This window comes from Corvus cornix, chromosome 3 (assembly GCF_000738735.6).
Source record: "Corvus cornix cornix isolate S_Up_H32 chromosome 3, ASM73873v5, whole genome shotgun sequence".
NCBI classification, from domain to species: domain Eukaryota; kingdom Metazoa; phylum Chordata; class Aves; order Passeriformes; family Corvidae; genus Corvus; species Corvus cornix.
In genome coordinates this window covers 18855124-18875935 of record NC_047056.1, presented here as the reverse complement: position 1 = coordinate 18875935, position 20812 = coordinate 18855124, and the positions used below count along the sequence as shown (strand labels likewise).

General features: G+C 43.0%; 1 protein-coding gene and 1 long non-coding RNA gene across 3 annotated transcripts in view; one reads left to right on the top strand and one right to left on the bottom strand.

Annotated features, from left to right (window-relative positions):
- Nucleotides 1-5679: 5679 nt before the first annotated feature.
- On the bottom strand, nt 5680-14509 carry LOC120409615. The gene is made up of 2 exons (XR_002044170.3): nt 14362-14509; nt 5680-6005 (listed from the first exon to the last, which is right to left on the bottom strand). It is a non-coding gene; the product is annotated as an uncharacterized LOC120409615 (long non-coding RNA).
- Nucleotides 13681-20812, top strand: part of MARK1 (microtubule affinity regulating kinase 1) — a 57267-nt gene continuing 50135 nt past the window's right edge. The window contains exon 1 of one of the 2 annotated variants that reach the window (XM_039568367.1): nt 13681-13857. In XM_039568367.1, coding sequence (XP_039424301.1) covers nt 13807-13857 — 51 coding nt within the window. In that variant the 5' untranslated portion in view covers nt 13681-13806. The remainder of the gene's footprint in view (nt 13858-20812) is intronic. The other variant, XM_039568368.1, reaches the window with a different exon arrangement.

The window sequence follows — 20812 nt, the reverse complement described above, 5'->3', positions numbered from 1 at the left end:
GTCTTCCTGTCTCTTAGATTTGAAGATCACACCCCTTGGATAGATCACAGGACTCCAGAAAGGCAGGCAGGGAAACATTTATAAATATGTAGTGAGGGAAATGGATAGATCCAGTAGACTAAAAGCATGACGAGCACACACATGAATAAATATGATAAAATTACTGTATGGTCAGAATCAGAGTTGTTGTGGGGTGGTTTTTTGTAGTTGACCTCTAAATTACAAGGGGTGACATTCTTGCCCCACTGAAACCAGTGGGATTTGTGCCATTGACTTCAAGACAGCTAGGATTTTACCCCATGTAATGAGCTATGAAACCAAGCCAAAAGAATCCCAAGTGTTCCTTGAACTCTGATGAACTGGAAATCCAGTTTCAAACTGCAGAGCCCATGTTCAGCTCTGTATGTAACAGATGCAAAGCAGAGGCTGTCATCTTCAGAAATACATCTGCAGGGGAGCTAGTCCCACAGACAATTTCGTGAAAAAAGAAAACTAAACCCCCAAAAAATCTGTTTTTCATGTTGGTCTAGCTACTGCAGCTGTGTTCCAGTCAGTATGCCTCTCCAGTTCCCTCTAGTCCAGGATTTTCCCCCCTTTCTCTTGAAGGAAAGCATTTGAAGCATGAAAAGCTATGGGTAAAATTTTGCCTGTAATGTCCCAAACGAAACAGGTGGATTATAACTAAGGAAATGGAAAATATTATTTATGACTCTATTTAGAAGATAACCAGGTTCATTATCATTTTATGGCATATGGTAGTTATTTATGGCATATGGGAATTCCCCATAGAAAATTTTCCCATATCCACGCCCCCACTCAACAGAAGAAAGATTCCTCTGTTGGTGATTCTGTAACACAGAAGAACTTGGGGTTTAAAGATCACATTTACGATATGCCATGTGTGGCTTTATCTGCCAAGGTAGTAGCTCATTGTACATGAAGAAAGGGCTGCATTGCCTCATTGGCAGTATACAATAAATTATTGACAGAAAGAAAATGTGGCCAGTAGCTGCAAATTCCTTTCTTGAGGGAATCTGGAAGGGCCTTAGTTTCTGGAGGCAAATCCCCAAGTGCAACAGTTAATAGGCTGTTTTCACTGTCCTTTCCCTGTTCCATCATTAATGTGTCCTCTCATGGCCGCATCCGTTGGATATTGATCTCGGTGGACTTCGAACTCAAAGAGCTGAGAGTGGCAAAATGACACTGGGAAAGGAGAAAAACATGCTGCAATCAGAAACCAATATCAGATGTGGGGGGCTTGCCTTGCTCTGCTTCCTTCCCCTGCCTCTTGTACAGGGGAGTTTTTACATCTCCCCTGAGCAGACATTAGCAGCATGGAGAGTATCTGCCTCAGAGTATCTGACATGTGGAAAAATAAGCCAGAGCTGGCCCTGAGGGTGGTTGAGGTGATGTGAGGTGGCTGCCCACTGCAGAGACTTTTTCATCTTTCTAAGTGACGAACTGCAGAACTGACAGCATAAGGAACAATCTGAAAGCTGGGATGCATCCTGGATGCATTCCTGACTGAGAATGTTGAGAAATGCAGGCAGCCAGGGAGGAGGACTTGCAGAAGGCTCCTCGCCTGGTTTGCTGACTGAAGTTAGGAAACCTTGCTATAGTCAGGCCTCAACAGCAACATCCTGAAAACAGTGAACAATAACATGTTTCCATTACATTCACAATATATTCTAAACCAGCTATCCACACACTGTTGGCCATCAGGAGCATGAGATTATCGATATCCTTTCCCACATGGACAAGCACAGAGACAGCAACTTTCACCTAAATGCCAGTCCTGGAGGTTTTTAGCAGCTGCATGTTTCTGTTTAGCCTTTCTCTGTTTTTTATTAAAATCACAGTGGTAAAAGAGCTCAGTGAAATTTTTACTGTATTATACAGCTTGACAAAGTATTTTGCAAGCAGGAAAATACAAGTGAGATTCTAATGGAAGCACGAAGCTGTATCCTGGATACAATATGGTCCATTTACCTGTATCAAGGAGAAATGTCACACTGCAATGTGAGTGTGTGTTACCACGAGATAACACATGCCTTCTGGGAATTAGGAAACACTTTGCCTTGCTTGAGCCTTCAGCAGAACAACAGGAATTATCTCATGGTAATAAGTAACCCAAAATGTCTAATTCTTGCAAGAAAATGGCAAGGAGAAAACAAACAATTACTTCATTGTTATGAAAGAACCTGTTTCTTCCCACTGACAAAAAAATTAGTGATCGAAGATGCCTTGGGAATCTATCTGAACTATCTATTTGCCTCTACCGAGTGAATCTATGGGTCTGCAGTTTATTATGCATACAGGTATAAACATATGTAAGGACAGATACCATTTTCAGATGTGCACAGGCATTGGAAAAAAACCTTCATGCCTATACTTAACAAATTATGGACATATATTTAACTTTATGGCTGTTTAACATGATGGTACTCTTTAATTGGAGTTTGGAATCGCTTTGATAATGTGGCACTATTACACCTTTTTAAATGCTCTAGATGCAAACGCTGCAGGATGAAAATGGAGCTTTTAATACAAGGATTTATGTACAGATTCATAAGTCAGTTTTAGAAACGTCTAACTATATTTAATTTTGAAAATAATTAAATATGCTTATTTAAAAGTATTATTTTTATGGCAACTAGTTTTTAATAGACTTTTAGAAAGAATCAGCTTTGATCCAGAGAAGAATACCTTTTGTCCTCAAAATTTATTGTTTTATAGGTATTGAAGATTCTCTGATTAGAGCTAACTGCAGGATTATGACACATTATAAAGCACTTCCCTGCATACTTAACTTTTGAGATTACTGCAGACTTACATGCCTGAAATCTGCCACAGACAGGCAGGCACATGGCTGTCTCATTATTTTCATCATCTCTGGGCAAAATTCTACCACTCTTTGCCTTGGGTTCTTTAGGAATTTGCCAGAAGCCAAAAAAAAAGAAGAAAAAAACCAAAAAGAAGAAATGAGAAAAGTAAGGGAGGATGTTAATATTTGACTTTAGGATCAGAAGGGGTTTATGTTAATTATTGATATGTCTCCTTTAATGTATATGACATGTCCCTTGAGACTGATGAGATAGCTACAGAATATTAACGACCTTTCCCTAGACGAACGTTAAGCAAAATATTAACAACAAAAATTGCATTCCTTCAGCCTTATTATTGGGAAGAGATCAAAGAACAAATTTGTAGCTCCATAAACATGGGCCTCGAGACACATTCTTCATACCAAGGTGAGGGAGTCAGCCCCATTCGTTCATTTGTAGAATCTACTCTTCAGTGCTCATTATTATTTGATACATGACCAACACCAACATATTGCAGCCAATGGCTCATTCATGAACTATGCATTAGGACAACTGCATAGACCAGCTGCCTAAAGCTTGGCCTGATTTGCTAGATGGCACCGTTTCTGACCCCTGTCTGTGCAGCTCTAAAACCCATAGGAAGATTTCAGCGTGGTTAATTCATACAGTTTATGAACTAGGTGAACTCTTGCACAAATATTTGCAAAACTTTCCTGCCACCTAGGTATGCTTGCGAGGGAAATTTTGTTGATCAACATTGTCAGAGAAAGCAAAGCTGCATTTTTATTGAATTCAGAAGACCTAAAAATATGAGAAAAAGGAGAGAAGCATGGATTAACTTGTAAAAAATATGGTCCCACATAAAGAAATTAACCAGGGTAACATACTGCATGTGAGATTAATTTTGGTCTCCCCTACTATAGACTTTCTGGATGGACTAATTTATTCTTTCCATGCATCTGTTCCTATTAGTATGAAGGACATAAGATTCCCCAAGAATCCCAAGATAGACGGGTAAAAGTGAGTTTCGTAGTTGCACTGAGCAAGTCTGAAGGGAGGAAAACTTGTAAGATCCATGAAATACACATGGGGATAGGAAGAGTAAGAGTTTACTTTCATCCTTCTCCCAAAAGCAACAGCTCTCTCCGTTCTTCTGAGAAACAGCAGTCCCAACCTTCTCTCGTCTGTGTCACAGGCTCATTGGAATAGAGGGAAAGAAGACTGAGATAGTGGCACGGTCATGCTGCAGGGAAACCAAGAGCAAGGGTGAAGAGACGGATGGGATGGGATGGGATGGGATGGGATGGGATGGGATGGGATGGGATAGGGAAGGCTTGGAGAGCTACTGCTAGGTGGTGGTGTCAGCAGCTGTGCCATCAGAAGGTAGGGATCGGGTACTCAGGCTAGGGCAATCCATGGCTGTGCCATCCCTGGAAGCCTGCCACCCTCCCAGGGATGCCAGCTGCTGAGGGCCTGCTCCAAGGCTTCTCAATTGCATGGGATGTGAGGACTGTAACAAGAAAGATGCTCAGGTGCCATGGTAAAACAAGTTTTATAAGTAACAGAGATAGAAATACCATAGAATCACAGAATGGTTTGGATTGGAAGGGACCTTAAAGATTGTCTTGTTCCAACCCCACTACCATGGGCAGGGGCATCTTCCATTAGACCAGGTTGCTCAGAGCCCCATCAAACCTCACCTTGCCAGTGCCCCATGACCCTCACAGTCAAGAATTTCTTCCCAATATCTCATCTAAACCTACCCTCTCTCAGTTTGAAGCCATTCCCCCTTGTCCTACCACTACATATCCTTGTAAAAAGTCCCTCTCCACCTTTCTTGCAGGCCCCCCCTAGGTAATGGAAGGTGCTCTAAGGTATCCTCAGAGCCTTCTCCAGGCTGAACAGCCCCAATTCCCAGCCTGTATTTTTGTTTTGCCAAGGAATGCCCATTTTCATTGGCACTGGTTTAGATTTATATTAAGGGGACCAATCAGTACACTTCTGTAGCCATTCATTAGTGGTTTTCCTGTTGCTGTCACAATAAATTACTCTACAGCGAGTGTGTGATTGTTAAATATCAGTTAATTTTGTTGGATCATCTTCCCTAAACTGAACAATATTTTATTGGCTTTGCCCCTTGGTATTCCATTCTCACCCTGCTATTTACTATGCTCATTTATTTCTTAATTTGAATTTTAGTCTGCTCTGCCATTTGTCCTCCACATCTCAGCATGCTACGTACTGGTAATAATAATAACCAAGATCCATATTCTGAGCTTGTTAACAGAAGAATAAATTCACAGCTTCTGTGTAGGCTTCACCAGAGGTCTAGAGAGCTTACAAGCACCATGATCTTGACATTGAAATTGCATATATATGCATTGCTTTTGGTGCAGATCATGTTGTAACATCAAGGCTTTTGTTTGTTTGAAGCCTTAAATTCACTAACCTTGTGATTTCTCTCAGAGTACTAAAACAAATGAGTCTTACAAAGAATAAGTAGCACTTGTAATTAGTAACACAATTACAACGAGAGTGGAATCTATCACCATGCACTATTTTGATATAATTACTAAGCATTAACATTTGCTTTGGCCCACAAGATGAGTCACTGTCTGCATTAATGATGACGGGGACCAGATTGTCTGCTGGTATACACTGGGATAGCCCCAGCAGGGTCACCAGAGAGGAGCTGTCTTACAGCCCCAGGGATTATGGCCCTGGCAGCTCCACCATGAGCCTCACTAGAAGTCAGATCCAGTCTCTAGTGCATTTTCTCTAGGAGGTAAATAAAAAGAATAACTAACTAGGAATGAAAATGAGGGAAAGAAAAAATACTCGCACAAATGTGTGGTTCCCTTTCAGTGATTCAAGTTTACTGTATGTGCTACATCAAAACAAATCTTGGCAATTACATTTTTCTTGGGGGAAGGGAGGTGGTTTTTTTTTCTGAACTCCTACACCCTGGTTAAAAGCTTAAAGCAGGGTGAGTTGTGCAAGGCTGTGTTGAGACTGATTAGACAGGAAAGCGCGCTGTGACACTCCCATCCGTGTGAAAGAAGAACGAACCAGCTCCTGAAGTCCGTCCTTGCCGGAGCTTGATCTTCCTCCCACTTGTTCATGTCAGCAGTCCTTATGCAGGAGCAGGAGATGCATCCAGTTCTTACTCAGCAACAACTGCTATGGAAATCAGAGGGAAGGGTGTGGGCTCAGCTGTTTTTTATCCATCAGGATCTGAAGTACTGTGAGTTCTTTTCTAGTAAAAGCTTAATAAAAACTGACCAAAAGGCCTTAAGATTTGTTTCAGTGGATTTTCTATATACTTATTCAGGGGAAATAATGGAAATACAGGACAGTGTCAAGAGTAAGGCTCGAGACACAAATCTAACCTGAAGAATTAATATATATATTTAGTTTTGGAATGGAAATAAACTTTGTTGTTGTCAAAGATGGACTTGCAAGCAATACTGGAAAGTGTTCTGGTACCCCAATGAGATTTTCTGTCCTATATTTCATTTCAAACACATCAGACCTGTGTAAAAAATGAAATTATTCTCTTAAGCAAACCATTAGCTTACTTAATTTATTCTCAGATATTTTACTTACCTTTTTGATACTCCTAAATGATGCTGGACTTTACAGTGTTTCAGCTAAATGTCCTTAATTCATTTTACATCACTATCAACAACACTGTGGAGCTGAGCTATGAATATCCCAGAATAAAGTCTGGCATTTTCTTCCATCTCTGTAAGCACTGGCACCATCACAGAGCATTTTCACTAACTTTAAACTAAGCTGATGAGTTACAGACGGGAACAACTTTTCCCATAGCAGCAGAGGGCCAGATAGGAATGACTGGCCACAGTTAACCCCTGACAGATTTGAACAGTGACCTACATATCAGAAGCAGCACAGCACCTAACAACATGAAATAGAAACAAAATCCATAACCTTTATTAAATATAGTGTTGTATTTCATCCCACTGCAAAGACGTCATTAACATGCTGTGGGCAAAGATGAAAATAGCACGCCTGATATTATGCATTTATATAATGCATAATAATGCTAAGCAGACATACAGCACTGCTCATTCTCAAAACACTTACAATCATTTAAACCTCAATAAAACTGTGAGGTAGAGCAGTGTGCTGCTTCTTTTTACTTTTTTAATCGTTATTTTTCCCCTAAAACTTATTGAGTAAGTGCATCACATCAAGGAACAATAGATCTATGGCCAAATTCTGATCAAATTACTTTGATGAAACTACTAATTATCTTTGAAGCCAATGGAAAACTTCCAGCAATATGACCAAAATCAGAGTCTGGATCCTATTCGTACATGCCATAAAACTGAATTGTTATTGGATGGCTTGGTACATCTAAAAATAACCCCTTTGGTTTATTTTTATCTCCTTCTGGAAATCAGGTTGACATTGTTTCTTATTTCTCTGGCTAACTTAAAAAGTAGGATCTGACAACGTGCTTATTTTCTTGCTTGCTGTATTCTCCTATTTGTTTCCAGGTACCCTCCTTTCCCAGCTGGGAAAGCAACATGATGTGGTTTTGCAAGGGGATGGTACTGGTGGCAGACTAAGGCCCTGTACAGTTATCCCATCTCAGGAGTGGCCAGGTAATTCAGAGTAAGGTTCCCTTCCCTCTCCCTGCACCTGACTTTGAGGTGTTGGTTTTGTGCAGACATTTAGTCAATTCAAAGTGAACCCTGCTGCCCATCATTCTCATCTGGTTGTTTTACACCCTCTTGGAATCTTTAAAGGAGACTTCTAGAATCCGTCCTCGTTTAAAACCACGGCTGAAGCTATTGCAGTCAAGGTTACTGCCAGCTCTAGCTCAGCAGCTGTTACAGGAGGTCCAGATGGCCTTCCTTTGCTCCTGATAACCTCTGAGAAGGTGGGATGGATTTCAGCTTAGTCTTCAGTCCACTATAAGACGTGGTCAGGATGACTCATGGCAGTCAGTGGCTGTTGGCCATTTTGTTCCACATGGAAATTCTGGGAAGGATAAAATTTACTTTCTCTTGTGGAAGTAATGAATTCATTTGAACAGACCATTGTGGTTGAACTGCTAAAAAGTTCAGGAATGCCTGTGTCAGTTCTTTCCTTCCAACATTTTATTCTATCCTGTCATTTTGTCAATTAAGGCTATTCTGCCAGTTCAGTGCAGTCAGCAGAAAACAAAACAAGGCAACTGCTTTTTTGGGGGGGTGGAGGACGGGCTAGGGGAAAGATGGGAAAAGAAGTATCACACAATCCAAGTCATTTTAAGCCTCTAAAGTGGTAGAGTGACTCAATGAGAAACGAAACCTAGTACACTCAACAAAGTACTCTAACCAAATAAGCTATTACAAAAAGCAGTCCTAAGTAAGTAAAAAAATACTCACACACAGAGATATACACACACATGCTTAAATGCTGCAGTCAGGAGTTTAGCTCAAATTTTTCTTTCCTTGGTCACCTTAAAATGGGCGGAGGAAAGTGTTCAAATTGATCCCACACTCCCTGAAGATTACATAGGGTCTTTGCCACAGTTAGAGACCTTCCTGTTACAGAATCATTTATTGGATCAACTCATAACAAAACCTGCAATTGTTCCTGGATCAAAAGCTGTTTTTCCTTGGATCAGAATATGCAATACTGCCACAGGATAGCTCTGCACCTTTCTGCATCAAGGAGTTCTTGTTGCGCTACTGTAGAATAAATCTTTGGAAAAAATTAGATCCTGCCAGGGATAGCAGCTCCATTTAGCACAGAGTTTCTGTTTCCACAGAAACCACACCACTGAAGTCTGCAGAGGGCAGATGTGAAGTGACAACATCTGTGACCACTTAGGTTAATTGCCTTTCCCAACTCTTCCCCCACTTTTGGTCTCTGGTGGCCCTCTGAAGATCAATGGCACATCACCAAGCATCTTGTTGCAGGCTTTCTGCCAACCTGCCCCATCTCCTGGGGTTATCTAAAGCTGGTTTTAGAACTGTATCCAGAGGGTCCCCAAGGACTATTTCTAGCGAGTCTGCTGTCTCCTTTGTCCCTGGCTTCCTCTCTGCTCCTGGACAGACCATTTATTCCCTCTGCTCCTCGGATCTACAGCTTAGCAACAGCTTGGGAAGCTTCCCAGCTCAAATGCAGAGGTGCATTATGTTTTATGTGATAGCTCAGATACAACTATGATAGGAACCATGAAGTACTGATTTAAATAGTTATTTTACTCTTTAACATGCTTTCATAACAAATAAATATTTTCAGATAAAAGGAATACCAAGACATTGCATATTCATTACAGATACTTCCAACATACTACACTGTTTTCATTATTACTCTCTGATAGTCTTTTCTAAAAATGTTAATGTTTCCCAAAAAATGAATAGCAAAAAAGATATTGTCAGTGCTGATGCATGAAAATGATTCAAGCCTTATCTCCTCTGCCAAGATACTAATCTCAACTCAAGCTACAAAAAAAAAAAAAAAGAGGAAAGAAAGAAAATGAAACTTTTTTTAAAAAGTAAGTTTGAAACTACTATTGAAAGCCACAACAGTCAAAAAATGCTGCAGCAAAAGAAAACAAGGGGTGAAATTCACAGAGCTGCCATTGCCCCAGGTTTCATTGTGGTTCTACCTCAGTGCTACAGTGCCTTGTAGTTTCCTTTTTGAAACTCTTCAGATGTGGGAAGAGGTTGGCTGTGTGGCTGAAGAGACCGGGGGCATCAAAAGAAAGATGAGATATCAAAGCTGAAGGAAACAGTCAAAACTAGCTATTTTTAGCAATGATTATTAAGAGCCAGTGCAGAGATCTTTAACATAGTGGGACCAGTTTACAAGACTCTTCTGGTTTTTTAAGCCATCAGACTCATGACCAGGGACAGAACAACTGCCCTTACAAGCTTCTTCAGACCACTGGCAACCCACATGTCTAAGAGATAATTCTCTCTCCTCTGGAGGAGATTTTCTGATACCATTTTAGAGGCCTTGGATAATATGTGCATACAAGAAAGTTCTGCAACTATAAAGTTGTACTGTGATTTTATTATCCTTCTACCAGATGTCCAAGCTAATCAGTGACAAATGCTGCTTTTATTTACTGTTCTCATATGAAGTTCTTACATGGATATTCTTAGGGCAGTTCTTCATAATGGCATTGAAACAATAAAAATCCTCAGTTACCCAGAAAAAGTGAAGACACATGCTTAACTTCTAAATTTCAGTACAACTGATCTTGAGACAAATTCTGGTCTGTTAAATGTATTTAAACATTTCAGGGAGGTTTTTTGCATATACATGATAAGAGTATCCACAAAGGGTATGGCTTGCTATTAAAAAAAAGTTCATTTGTTTGCAGGTTTAAAGTATTAGGGCAAATTACAAGTTATTTAACTTTCCACTAAGACTGTACTTCTTAATGATTCTTACAAGCAAAATCAGAATCTTGATTGTAACTAATAATATATTTACAAAGTCTACATATATTCAGAGTACATGCAATTTTTTCCGGTGTCCCTCATGAAAGCAAACAATCTATGGAGCCCTGTACCTGTAGTTTGTAATGACCTCAGGACTTCATAATGCTATTGCAGCCTTATTGCATGCAGCTGGAGGTATTTTACTCTTTCATATTTGCCAGGTCTTTCATTTAGTTTTCCATGCTACAGTAGATGTCCTGGTGTAATGAAAGGCAATAAAGAGCATGATTTTCCTCTGTTTTATACACATCTCAGTGGTCACCTGTTCCCGTGTTATTTCTGAACCTCTCACCCTTTGGCTGTTGAGAATTGAATTTGAAAATTGTGGGAAAAGGTTTCATTCAAGTCAGTGTCTGAAATCACTACTACAGTAGTGGATGGGATTTGGGTCCTGTAAAGGGGGTGGAATATCCACGTTTTCAGTGCCAAAGTTCAAGCCATTCACTAAATATACCACATGAGGGACAACTCATGCTGGGCACCAAGCAGGACTTAATGCCGCTTGAAGCAGCAATAACTTTCTGCATATTTTAGTTGCAGGTCTCAGACAGTTTGAAGCATTCTCCTTCCAGACCATTTTTGTGCTCAGACCACTGCCTATCTCCTGCTTTATCTCTCTGGAGAGTGACCGAGTTAAGACAGGACCATCTCTGTGGTCACCTTCTCTGCCATGCAGCTCTTCAGTCATTGTCCCCACATCTTCCCCCCTGGGGGAAACATGAAGCCTGTAGTAATAACACAACAAAATTAAACAGAGCTATTAAATGAATGACTGACCTTATTAACATGAAAGAAGATGATAACAGTAACAATCATGGACAAAACAACTGCACAGCAGATCTTCAGATAACAAGAATTATTACATTATTACACTTTTAATTTCTGATGAACCAACATCTTCCTACGAAATACTGAACAAAGCTTATTCAAATTGTAAGGCAGGAAGTCTCTCTAAGCTTTGCCTTAGTTGATGGTGCCATTAACACATTTAGAAGACATTGGAGCTTACACTTATTTCTTCTCTGACTACAGGCGCATACCCAAATCCTTACCAGGGTGGGTTTGCAACAGTGGGAGTTTTGACCAACTAAGGATTGCAGAGTTAGGCCCCACACAGAGCCCTAGACAGTCTTGTTCTTTCTTGGGATAAAAGTGAGTGCATTTTGATGAGCTAAGCAACTAAACTGGGTTAATATCCAGTTTGTCAACAAACTTGTTTCAGCATGCCAGCTAGACCATGGCTGCTTACCTCGAGTAAACCCAGTCTTGCATTATTTTGTTCGCAGTAAAATGAAGGACCCTAAAATTTCCCTTGCAGTCAGTAGTTCCAGCTATGTGAGGAGAGAGCTAGGAATTCAGAGACCCTCGCCAGGATTTGGGAGGCTTTGGTCTGATGATGAGCTGGGAACCTCTATCATTTCCAGACTGACAAATCATGCATGCTCAGAGCAACAGGATGCTGAATGTGCAAACAGCGAGCCCAGTTACACTGCTCCTACAACATGGGGATGTTCTCTGCCTGTGCCTGCATCAGCTGTTTTCCCAAATATGTGGAAAACTCCACTGTGTGCCGACCGGTGCTGAGGAGCTGGGGGTACCTCTTGAATGACACGAGAATTAATACAGCATACACTACTAGCGTGTTCACCTATACATACAGATGCATTTATACATGCTATCTATAAGTAATGTATAACAGTCAGTGCGCTTTCATGAGCACATAAGGGCTTCCTGAACTCATGAAGTGCCTTCCAAAGTGTTTTCCTAAGGAAGGTCTTTCAGAACAAGGATTGTGTTTACAGAATTTGTGAAGATGTTTACAGTCTCAGCTACACAAATCTGTCAAAATGCTGCAATGGAAATTCAGACCCACTGTTTTGCTTCTGGTGCAGGGGAAGTTGGGGGAGGGTTTGCATTTTTTGCCGATTATTTTTCAGAATTTGGTGAAGGGTTTGGTTGGTTGTATAGCAAAAGCTGCTGTTGTGTAAACACTAGTAACTTCTCAAAGACAAAAATGCGTGTATGGTTCTAATTTTAAGCACATGAGGTCACTGGTTAAGTGTTCAAGGACTGTGAGCTGGTTGGACGTGAGTGGAGAGATGGGCCGCACAGTCTTGTTGATCCCATTTCAGCTTCAGTTGGGTAAAGGAGGCTAGGAGGCTGGCTGAGGTGCACAAATAAATGGTTTGATTTACACAGACTCTCTGATGCTGACACAGGGTTTTACAAACCTCCGGAGAGTCCATGAATTGCAGACTTGAAGCTGTGCAAGAGGCAGGCAGGGCTGCCCCACCGCCCTTCCTCAGGCTCTTGGTAACCAGAGACAACCAGAGCCACGGAGGGACAGCTCTGGCAACCCACTAGCCAACATCAGCGGCCCCAGCACCCCATGGGCTCTGTCCCACAGCCCACACGCAGGGGGTTTCGGGCTCCCCAGGCAGGGACTCGCCGAGCCCCGCTGGCTTTCTCCGAGGCCTCTCCATCCTGCCAGGCGCAGGGATACGCCCGGTCCCCCGGCGGGCCCTGACCCCGGGGCACTGAGACACGCCCTCCCCTCAGCGAAGCATCGCACCTGTCTCACAGAACCGCAGGCTATCCCGAGCTGGAAGGGACCCGCAAGGACCATCGAGTCCCAACTCCTGGCTCTGCACAGGACACCCCAAGGATCACACCATGTGCCTGAGAGCGTTGTCCAAATGCTTCTTGAACTCTGTCGGGGTGCCTGGTGCTGTGACCACTTCCCTGGGGAGCCCGTTCCAGTGCCCAGCCACCCTCTGGGTGATGAACCGTTTCCTGATATCCAACCTAAACCTCCCCTGACTGAGCTCCAGGCCATTCTCTCGGGCCCTGTCACTGGTCACCACAGAGAAGAGATCAGTCCTGCCTCTTGTTGACTATGAGGTCCCACTCCATCTACGGGCCCAGGGCACCCTCCCGCCCAGCCCTCACCCAGGCTGGGCGCGTGACGGAGCCGGAGCTGGAGCCGGAGCTGGAGCAGGAGCCGCAGCTGGAGCAGGAGCCGCAGCCACAGCGGCGCTGGCGCCACAGCAGCGCCCGCCCGCGTTTACCGCGCCCGCCCGCACCGCCCGGCGCTTCCTGCGGCGGGGCCGGCGGGGAGGGGGCGGGCAGGGGGAGGAGGCGGAGGAGGAGGAGGAGGAGGAGGAGGGGAGAGGCGGGGAGGGGAGCAGGCGGAGTTGGTGCCGCCGCGGATGCTGCGAGGAGGAGCCGCGGCCCCCCTGCGCTGCCGGTCGCTCACCTGAGCGGGCAGGAGGCGGGGGAGGAGGAGGAGCCGGCGGCCGAGCTGCGCGGAGCCTGGCGGCGGCGAGGCGGGCGGAGGGGCAGCCAGGCGGTCGGGCGAGGCGATGGCGCCGGGCGCGTAGCGGGCAGGAGGCCCCGCGTCCCGCCGTGTGCGCCCGGCTGCCGGCGGGGGCGGCCGGCGGGCTCCGCTGAGGCCTAGGAGCGGTCTCTCCCCTCGGAGCGCCGGGCGCGGCGCTGCCGCGGCCCGCACGATGTCCACCCGCACGCCGCTGCCCACCGTCAACGAGCGGGACACGGAGAACGTGAGTGCCGCGCCGGGATCCCCCTCTCTCCCTGCCTCCTTCCGTCTCTCCCCGGTAGCCGGCGGCGGCCCAGCCCGCCGTGCCGCCCAGGCCGAGTGCCCCAGGGGCGGGCGGGCCGCGGCCGTGCCGAGCGGCGGGCCGGCACCGCCGCCTGCCCGCGCCCCAGGCTCCTCCATGCGGCGCTGCCGGGGCGGGTCCGGCCCGCCGCGCTCCACGTCGCCCCAGCCCGCCCGCGGCCCGGGCCTCCCGCCGGGAGCCCTCCCGCAGCCCCTTCCAGCGCTCTTGGGCCGGGCCGGGCCGGGCTGGGCTGCCCTTATATGTCCTCGGCTGTCGGCGCACACGGGCTGCCGGCTGCGGGCCCCCGCCGGCTAGAGGCCTGTAGCCCCTGCGGGCGGCAGCCGGGCTGCCCGCCTTAGGGCGGCCCCCGCACTCGGCACCTCCGCGCCTGCCTTGGGATATCCACTTGTGGGCTGTCTAACCGCCTGGCACTTGGCCTTGTCTCACCTTTTGAGGTTCAGCGGTACTCGCTCTTTGTTTGGTTTGCACCTCCAGGACGGTCCCTGGTGTTGTTGTATTCCTTCCTCTGCTTTGTTTTGTGTTGCCTCTGAGAGAGGCTGTGGTCGTGTCCTTGGTTCTTCCCGAGTTCATTGTATCTTCCTTTGTGCTCTGTTTAAATATCTTTGCGGTCTCCTCTGCTCCGCCCAGACTCGATGGAGTGGGAGTACGGTGGTGTTCTCTGCTGTGGTGGTCTTCCATAGAAAAGAGCTAGTCTTGGCTATGATGGACGATGTACCTGAGGAATGCTGGACCATGTCTGGTCCTGTCCATCAGTGGTGATTATTTACATAGGTGGTAGTGTGGGAGGTGTGAAATTTTCCTCTTGGGAGAGGGGACCAGTGTTAAAAGCAGTATGTTTGCAATGTGTATCCTTAGTTGCCTTTGGGAAGGTGGCAGAAGGAGGGGAAAAAGGAGTCGTAGGAAATGTAACACATGCAATCATGCCCACCTTCTATTTGTGTGGAAAGTGATTGGTAAGAAATGAAGGAAGATGGCCTAGTGGGCTGAAATGGTTGAAGAAGATTCTTGTTTGTGTTGCATCAATCTGTTCTATAGAGGTTCTGGCTCTGGTCCTGGTAGCAGGAGCTCCTAAGGTTTGTAACTGTACCAGGCCAAGCAGTAGTGCCTTTCTGAATGATGTGAAAGGAAAAGTGACTGTAAGAAGATGATTTGGAAGACAAAGGTAACAGAGGTAATATAGCTAGAGAAGTGAAACCCTAGCGTGGTGAATTATTATAATGAGCTTTTAGTGTCAGTCACTCAGTGGAACTGACACAGCAATATCAGACTTATTCTTAGTTAAAGCAAATAGATGCGTTTGGTCTGTCCTTACTCTTCATGGACTGATGAGTTCTGTGTTACTGTAAGAATGAGCAAGTCCTTGGGATGAAAATTTCGATTTAATTAAATGGTAAACTCCAGGTTTGTGTGATACATGTTACTCATGATTCTCTATTTCAAGTGTATATAGGAATGTAGATGAGAGATAGATGACAAGAAAGGATAAGAAATTTTTATGTATATATCTGGTAATACAGTCCATAGGACTTGCAAAATTTACACAAGGCAAATGGAAATACTTTAGACTATCTTCATCTTTTATGGAATGAAAACTTCTAAGTGTTGGCAGTTAATTTAAAAATTATTATGCTACTTGTGAGTACTCACTTTTGACACCTAAGGAGTAGTAAGTGTTATTATTTTGTTATTGTAATTTCAGGAAGTGCTTTGGGTATCTGAAACACCCAGATTTGTACAGGGTATCAGAATACTCAAAATTGCACATTTGCTTCCGAAAACCGTGGTGCAGGTCTGCAACCTTATACTAATGAATGTAATCCTCCAACCAGATAAGTACCAAAGATCTGTGCAGTTGTAAGTTCCCAGATCTGCACAGAGTTACTGTGGTGCTGTCATTAGCGTGACGTCTGCAGGGTTTTGGAGCAGTGACCTCGAGCTCTGCCTGTTGGGCAGCCTCAGGAAGTTGTGCTTGCTACCCGTGGTGTCCCTTATGTAAGACGTTTGGCTAAAGAGGCAAATGTAGGATGGAGGAGGAGTAGGTGGTCCATTGCTGACTTCCTGATTAGCAGCATTCCTTGTTTCAAAATGGATTCTGTGAGGGTGAGGTGAAGACTCTTAAATTACTTTTAATGTGCTTCCTTCTGCTAATAAACACTAATGGACTGGGGGACTGTTTATGCTGGTGGCTTGTGATGTACAAAGTCGAGCTAGTAAGCTGTGAGTAACTGAGGTGGTGAGAAGTTGCAACTAAAGGGAGAAGTAATTGGAAAGAGTGAGGAATTAAGGAGCAGTGTTTTGGCCTGGTAAAAAAGTCTATCTTTGTAGTGTATATTTCCAGTTCTCCAGTATGTATATTAGCAAAGCTCTCGTCAGCAGCTAATGGTGATCTTCAGGAGAGGCTCTTTTCTTCTGTCTGGTGCGCGTGGCCATATCGCAGTGTTGCTCCATTGTGTGACTCCCAAGGGACAGACTGGAGCTCTGTATCCCAGAGAGAGCTGATTGATGCTTCTGAGTACAGACCCACGTACGCCTCCAGCTGTGCTCTGCACATGGGGTGAGGTTGTTGCATGAAATCATGGGGAGCTACCCTGCCACCACCACCCCATGTCTCTTGGCAGCTGCTTTCAGTACTTTAAAATAGAAAATAAATAAAATTTAATGTGTGCTTTTCTCAGTGAGTGTGCAAGCATGCGTGTTACCATTTGAAAAAAAAATTCCAATCCTTGGCTATAGCACCTATCATAAGAATATACATTCCTTGAGGAATTACAGGAGTTCCTGGTGGGATGGGTGAAAAACTTGCTTGTTTCCATAACTCCTTGTGCCTTTTGTCCCACAGTGCCCTTTGAAAATATTCTAGAAGGCATAAGATCAGGCAGCATAATACTTTTATCAAGTCTTACCAGAAAGCTGGAGTGAAAAGTACAGGAACCGGCAGCAAGGGACAGACAACAGGTGGAGGGAGCCAGGGGCTGTGAAGCATCAGTGTGTGTGTAACTGATAGGTCTGCCCTGTGGAGCTTCACACCCTTTTTCTTTTCTTTGACTTTTTGCTATTCCTGACATCTCCCAGTGCTATGTTTAACTTCCCTAGCATATGTCCATAAATACTTTTCACTGGAAATGTTATTTCTCTTTCATGAAAGCTGTGTTTAACGAAGCAAAGTAGATTATGATTATCAAACACTTATTCTTACTAAGAGTTCTTTGGGAATCTTGGGGAAGTTAATGGGTGGAGGCAGTACTGTGTTTTCATGTGTATTACTGGATTTATTTTCTCAAGTGAGGGGTAGGAGTAGTATTCAAAATAATAATTTCCCCGTGTCTTGATTTTGTACATGTAACTATTTACAGCCTCCTCTTGATATGTTTTACGTAGGCTGTGACAGGTAGTGTGTCACTGCATTCAAACAATTCCACTTGGGGTTAGTTTGGGTGAATTGCGTTTCTCATCTCTGCTGTTGCTGGAAGAAGAGGAGGATAGGATTCAAAAGCTTTTAGCTAGAGTATCTCTTCTGTTTTCATTGAGCTGGTATCATTGAGGAAAGAGGGGCTTTTATGTTTTTCCCTTCATAATATGTTGCCTTGTATTGTGTCATTAAACTGGGGAATGGTTTTCCTGAATTAAGGCAAAAGAGATGAACTACATAGGTAGAGGAGCTCTGTGTAAAAAGATTCAGAGATTCGACAGTTGGCTCTATACTACTTGCTGTATCATATTTCTAGTAAAGTTAATAAGAGTTTTAAATTTTAAGTCTGTAGTTTGTTTTTTCTGATATAAGGACCTCTAAGTCTGGCAGAAGAATACATGGTTTTTTTCCTCTATAGCAAGTGTAATTTAATCTTTTAAGTTATTATTATTATCTGTGAAAGTATTGCTGTTTATTTGTGCTGTGGTGTCTAGCTAAGTTTTAAGGTATTATTTTGTTTTGTACTTTTCAAATACCTCAAAGTTATTTAATTCTGCTGGAGTGATCTGGCATGTTTACAGTGGGAGAAGGAACAAACAAGGCAGGAGTGCTGGATGATAACTCTGGCCAGAGTCGAGGAGGAATGTGGGAATTGTGGTTTGTCTTACCTAGCCAGTGCTGTACAAGAATGATTGAGATATCATGGCAGGGGAGGTTTTAAGAAGGATAAACCAATGACCTATGATCATGTGATTTGCTTCATTATCATACAAATAATTATAACTTTGACACATGCACACCCGTTTGTGGGTTAGCTGTGGGAAAGTGACATCTTGGATGCCAGCTAAAGTGGGTGTGGTTAACGATGCCTTTCTGACAGGGGAGCCTATAGGACAGATACATTTTAAAGAGATAAAAAATTGAACAGGGCAAAAGATAAGAGGATAGAATGAAGTGGTCAAGTTGGGATGATAATGGTTATACCATGTATAATTTTTTCTGATTTTTTTTTCCTTCTGGATTTGCTTTTGCACAATAAGAACACATGGTTTTGATTTGGACAAAGGGGGCGTGGGAGAAAGTATCTGACAAGAATTCTTTCCTTCAGTGCCTTAAGCAGAAGAATGGCCTAATTTCCAAGCCTTATGGGTTCAAGAGTACAGCTGTATCTTTCTTATCCACAGGAGAAGGACTTGAGCAAAGTGAAGAATGCCTATGTTTTTTCTTGCAAGATTATTTTCCTTGATCATAAATACACCGTTAGGTTGTGTGTTTGTTTGAACAGTAAGAAGAGGGTATATTCTCCTAATCTTATTTTGAAGATTTGTGTTTCCTTGGTGCAGACTTGTTGTTTTACTTCACATCTGGAGCAGGCTCCTGTGTTGTGGGGGGAAAACACACGCTTAGCAAGAGCATTATGCATGGGGAGAGCAAGGTTCATTTTGAAGTTAACCTTCTGTGTGGATCAGAGACAGTCATGGGACAGGTGATGCACATATTCAGTTTCATTTTCTTTATGTGAAGAGGAATATTTTGGTACAAAGCATTGAAAATGTAGCTTCATGGTTCAGTGTTCTTTCTAGGCATCACGAATGAGTATACAGTGTTAAAGTTCAGAAAGAGTTAATGCTGTTTGCTTGTAGTACTTGTTTCATTTCATACTCCGTGGGGTTTTGAGGTTCATAGGTAAACATAAAGTTGGATTGTTTGTGGTTGATGTTCTGAAAACTGTACTTACATGGTCAGTGGACTTAAACACTGAACTAGAACAAGGAGAATATGTTCTAGGGAAACTTACCAGTGTGGTCTTTACTATTGTATGTTTCTGGTCCTGTGGACTTACTGTTTATATTAGTAGAGATTTTAAACATTTTTTAACTCTGCACTTAAAATGTTTCAATCATCAGTAAAGGCATTTTTTTCCCCCATGACACCTGATTATATTTGCAAACAAATGTCTCTATCATAAATGTGTTAAGTTTTTACTATCGCAATTGCTGTTGCTTAGCAGAGGAATCTCCTGCCAGCTTCTATTTGATATCAATAGTTTAAACACAGGAAAAATAGTAATTGAATTTTTAAGTGTAGATAGTGTGACTTCTGTAAAATCATGTTCTCAGTCAGTAATTTGTAGTTGTATTCATGGAATTTTTTTTCTTGTTCTCAGAATTTAGATAGACCTCACCTTAATGTCTTACTGATGCTTTAGAGAACTTTTAAACAGTGTTCCAGTAAAGCAGATTCATTGAGAAACTATCATGCAAGAAGGAGACGATTTTACAATTAATGTGGAGCTAAAAAACTATAGTGCAGCTACAGCCCTAAGACAGGTTTCTTACAGATTGGCCTACTCACAACTTGAGAGTTCGAGCAAACTTTTCATATGTTGCAGTATCAGAGAGAAAGCATTTTATCACTTCTCTTTAGATCTTATCTTTTAGTAACTTCAGCCTGTCCTTTATTTTAAAATACATGTTTACAGTCTGTGCTGCCCTCCAGGTTAACCATACTACTTGTAAGCTGCTGCAGACAGTGACAAGTTTCAAATTTAGCTTATTTATGTTGTGGTCATGACACCATCTATTTTTTTTTTTGTTGTTGGAAACACAATGCTTGCTTTTTGTGGTTGGATTTGTTGGTGTGTTTTTTAAATTTTTCTGGAATTTCAGAATAGCCAAAAATTTTTTTTTAGGATTTCACAATTTTTTTCTGGGTCTCGATTCTTGAATGTTTGCTCTGCTCTAGGCAGTGGCAAATTAAGAAGAAATATTTTCCACAGTTGACTGTTTGTGAAAACAGCCATGAAAATGGGAAAGTTTCATTGAAACATTCACATTGTTCAGTTTAATGAATATAATGCAACTCAATCTGAGTTTTAATAAGAAGCTCTTTCTCCACATCAACTACCAAGCCTGTTTAATTGTTAGCATTTCTCTATTTCTTTCACATTGTCAATTAGCTTTTCTTTGGTGTGTTCTCTGCGCTCAGTGCTAAACTGAGCTTTAAATTGGGCCAGTTGTATTTCATGTAAGAATGAATCATCTTTGTTTTTCTGTGAATAACTTTGTAAAATAGCAAAATCAAAGGCTTGTTGAGATCTCAAGGTCAGTTTGAGACTTCATAGCTGCATGTGATGATTCAGCTTAGATTGTTTTGGTGAGCATCCTAGTGAATCTAAGGTTAAAAGTTCCAAGATGATAAGATGGCCCTTGTTTTTAAATACATTTCCCTGTGACTGTTTCAACTTTTATTTCCTAGGTAGTGACCAAACATGCTGTAGCTATTGTGGGAAAATAGTTGAAGGCAAGAGCATTTGAAGGGACTCTCTGTGCTTCTCATGATACTGATTTTTTTTGACCCGAGATGGCAATTGGAAAAAAAAAGTTTGGTGGTGGGGTTTTTTTGATTGGTTAGTTGGGGGGTTTTGTTTTCTCTTTTTTTTTAATATAAGCATTTTTTTTCAGAGAT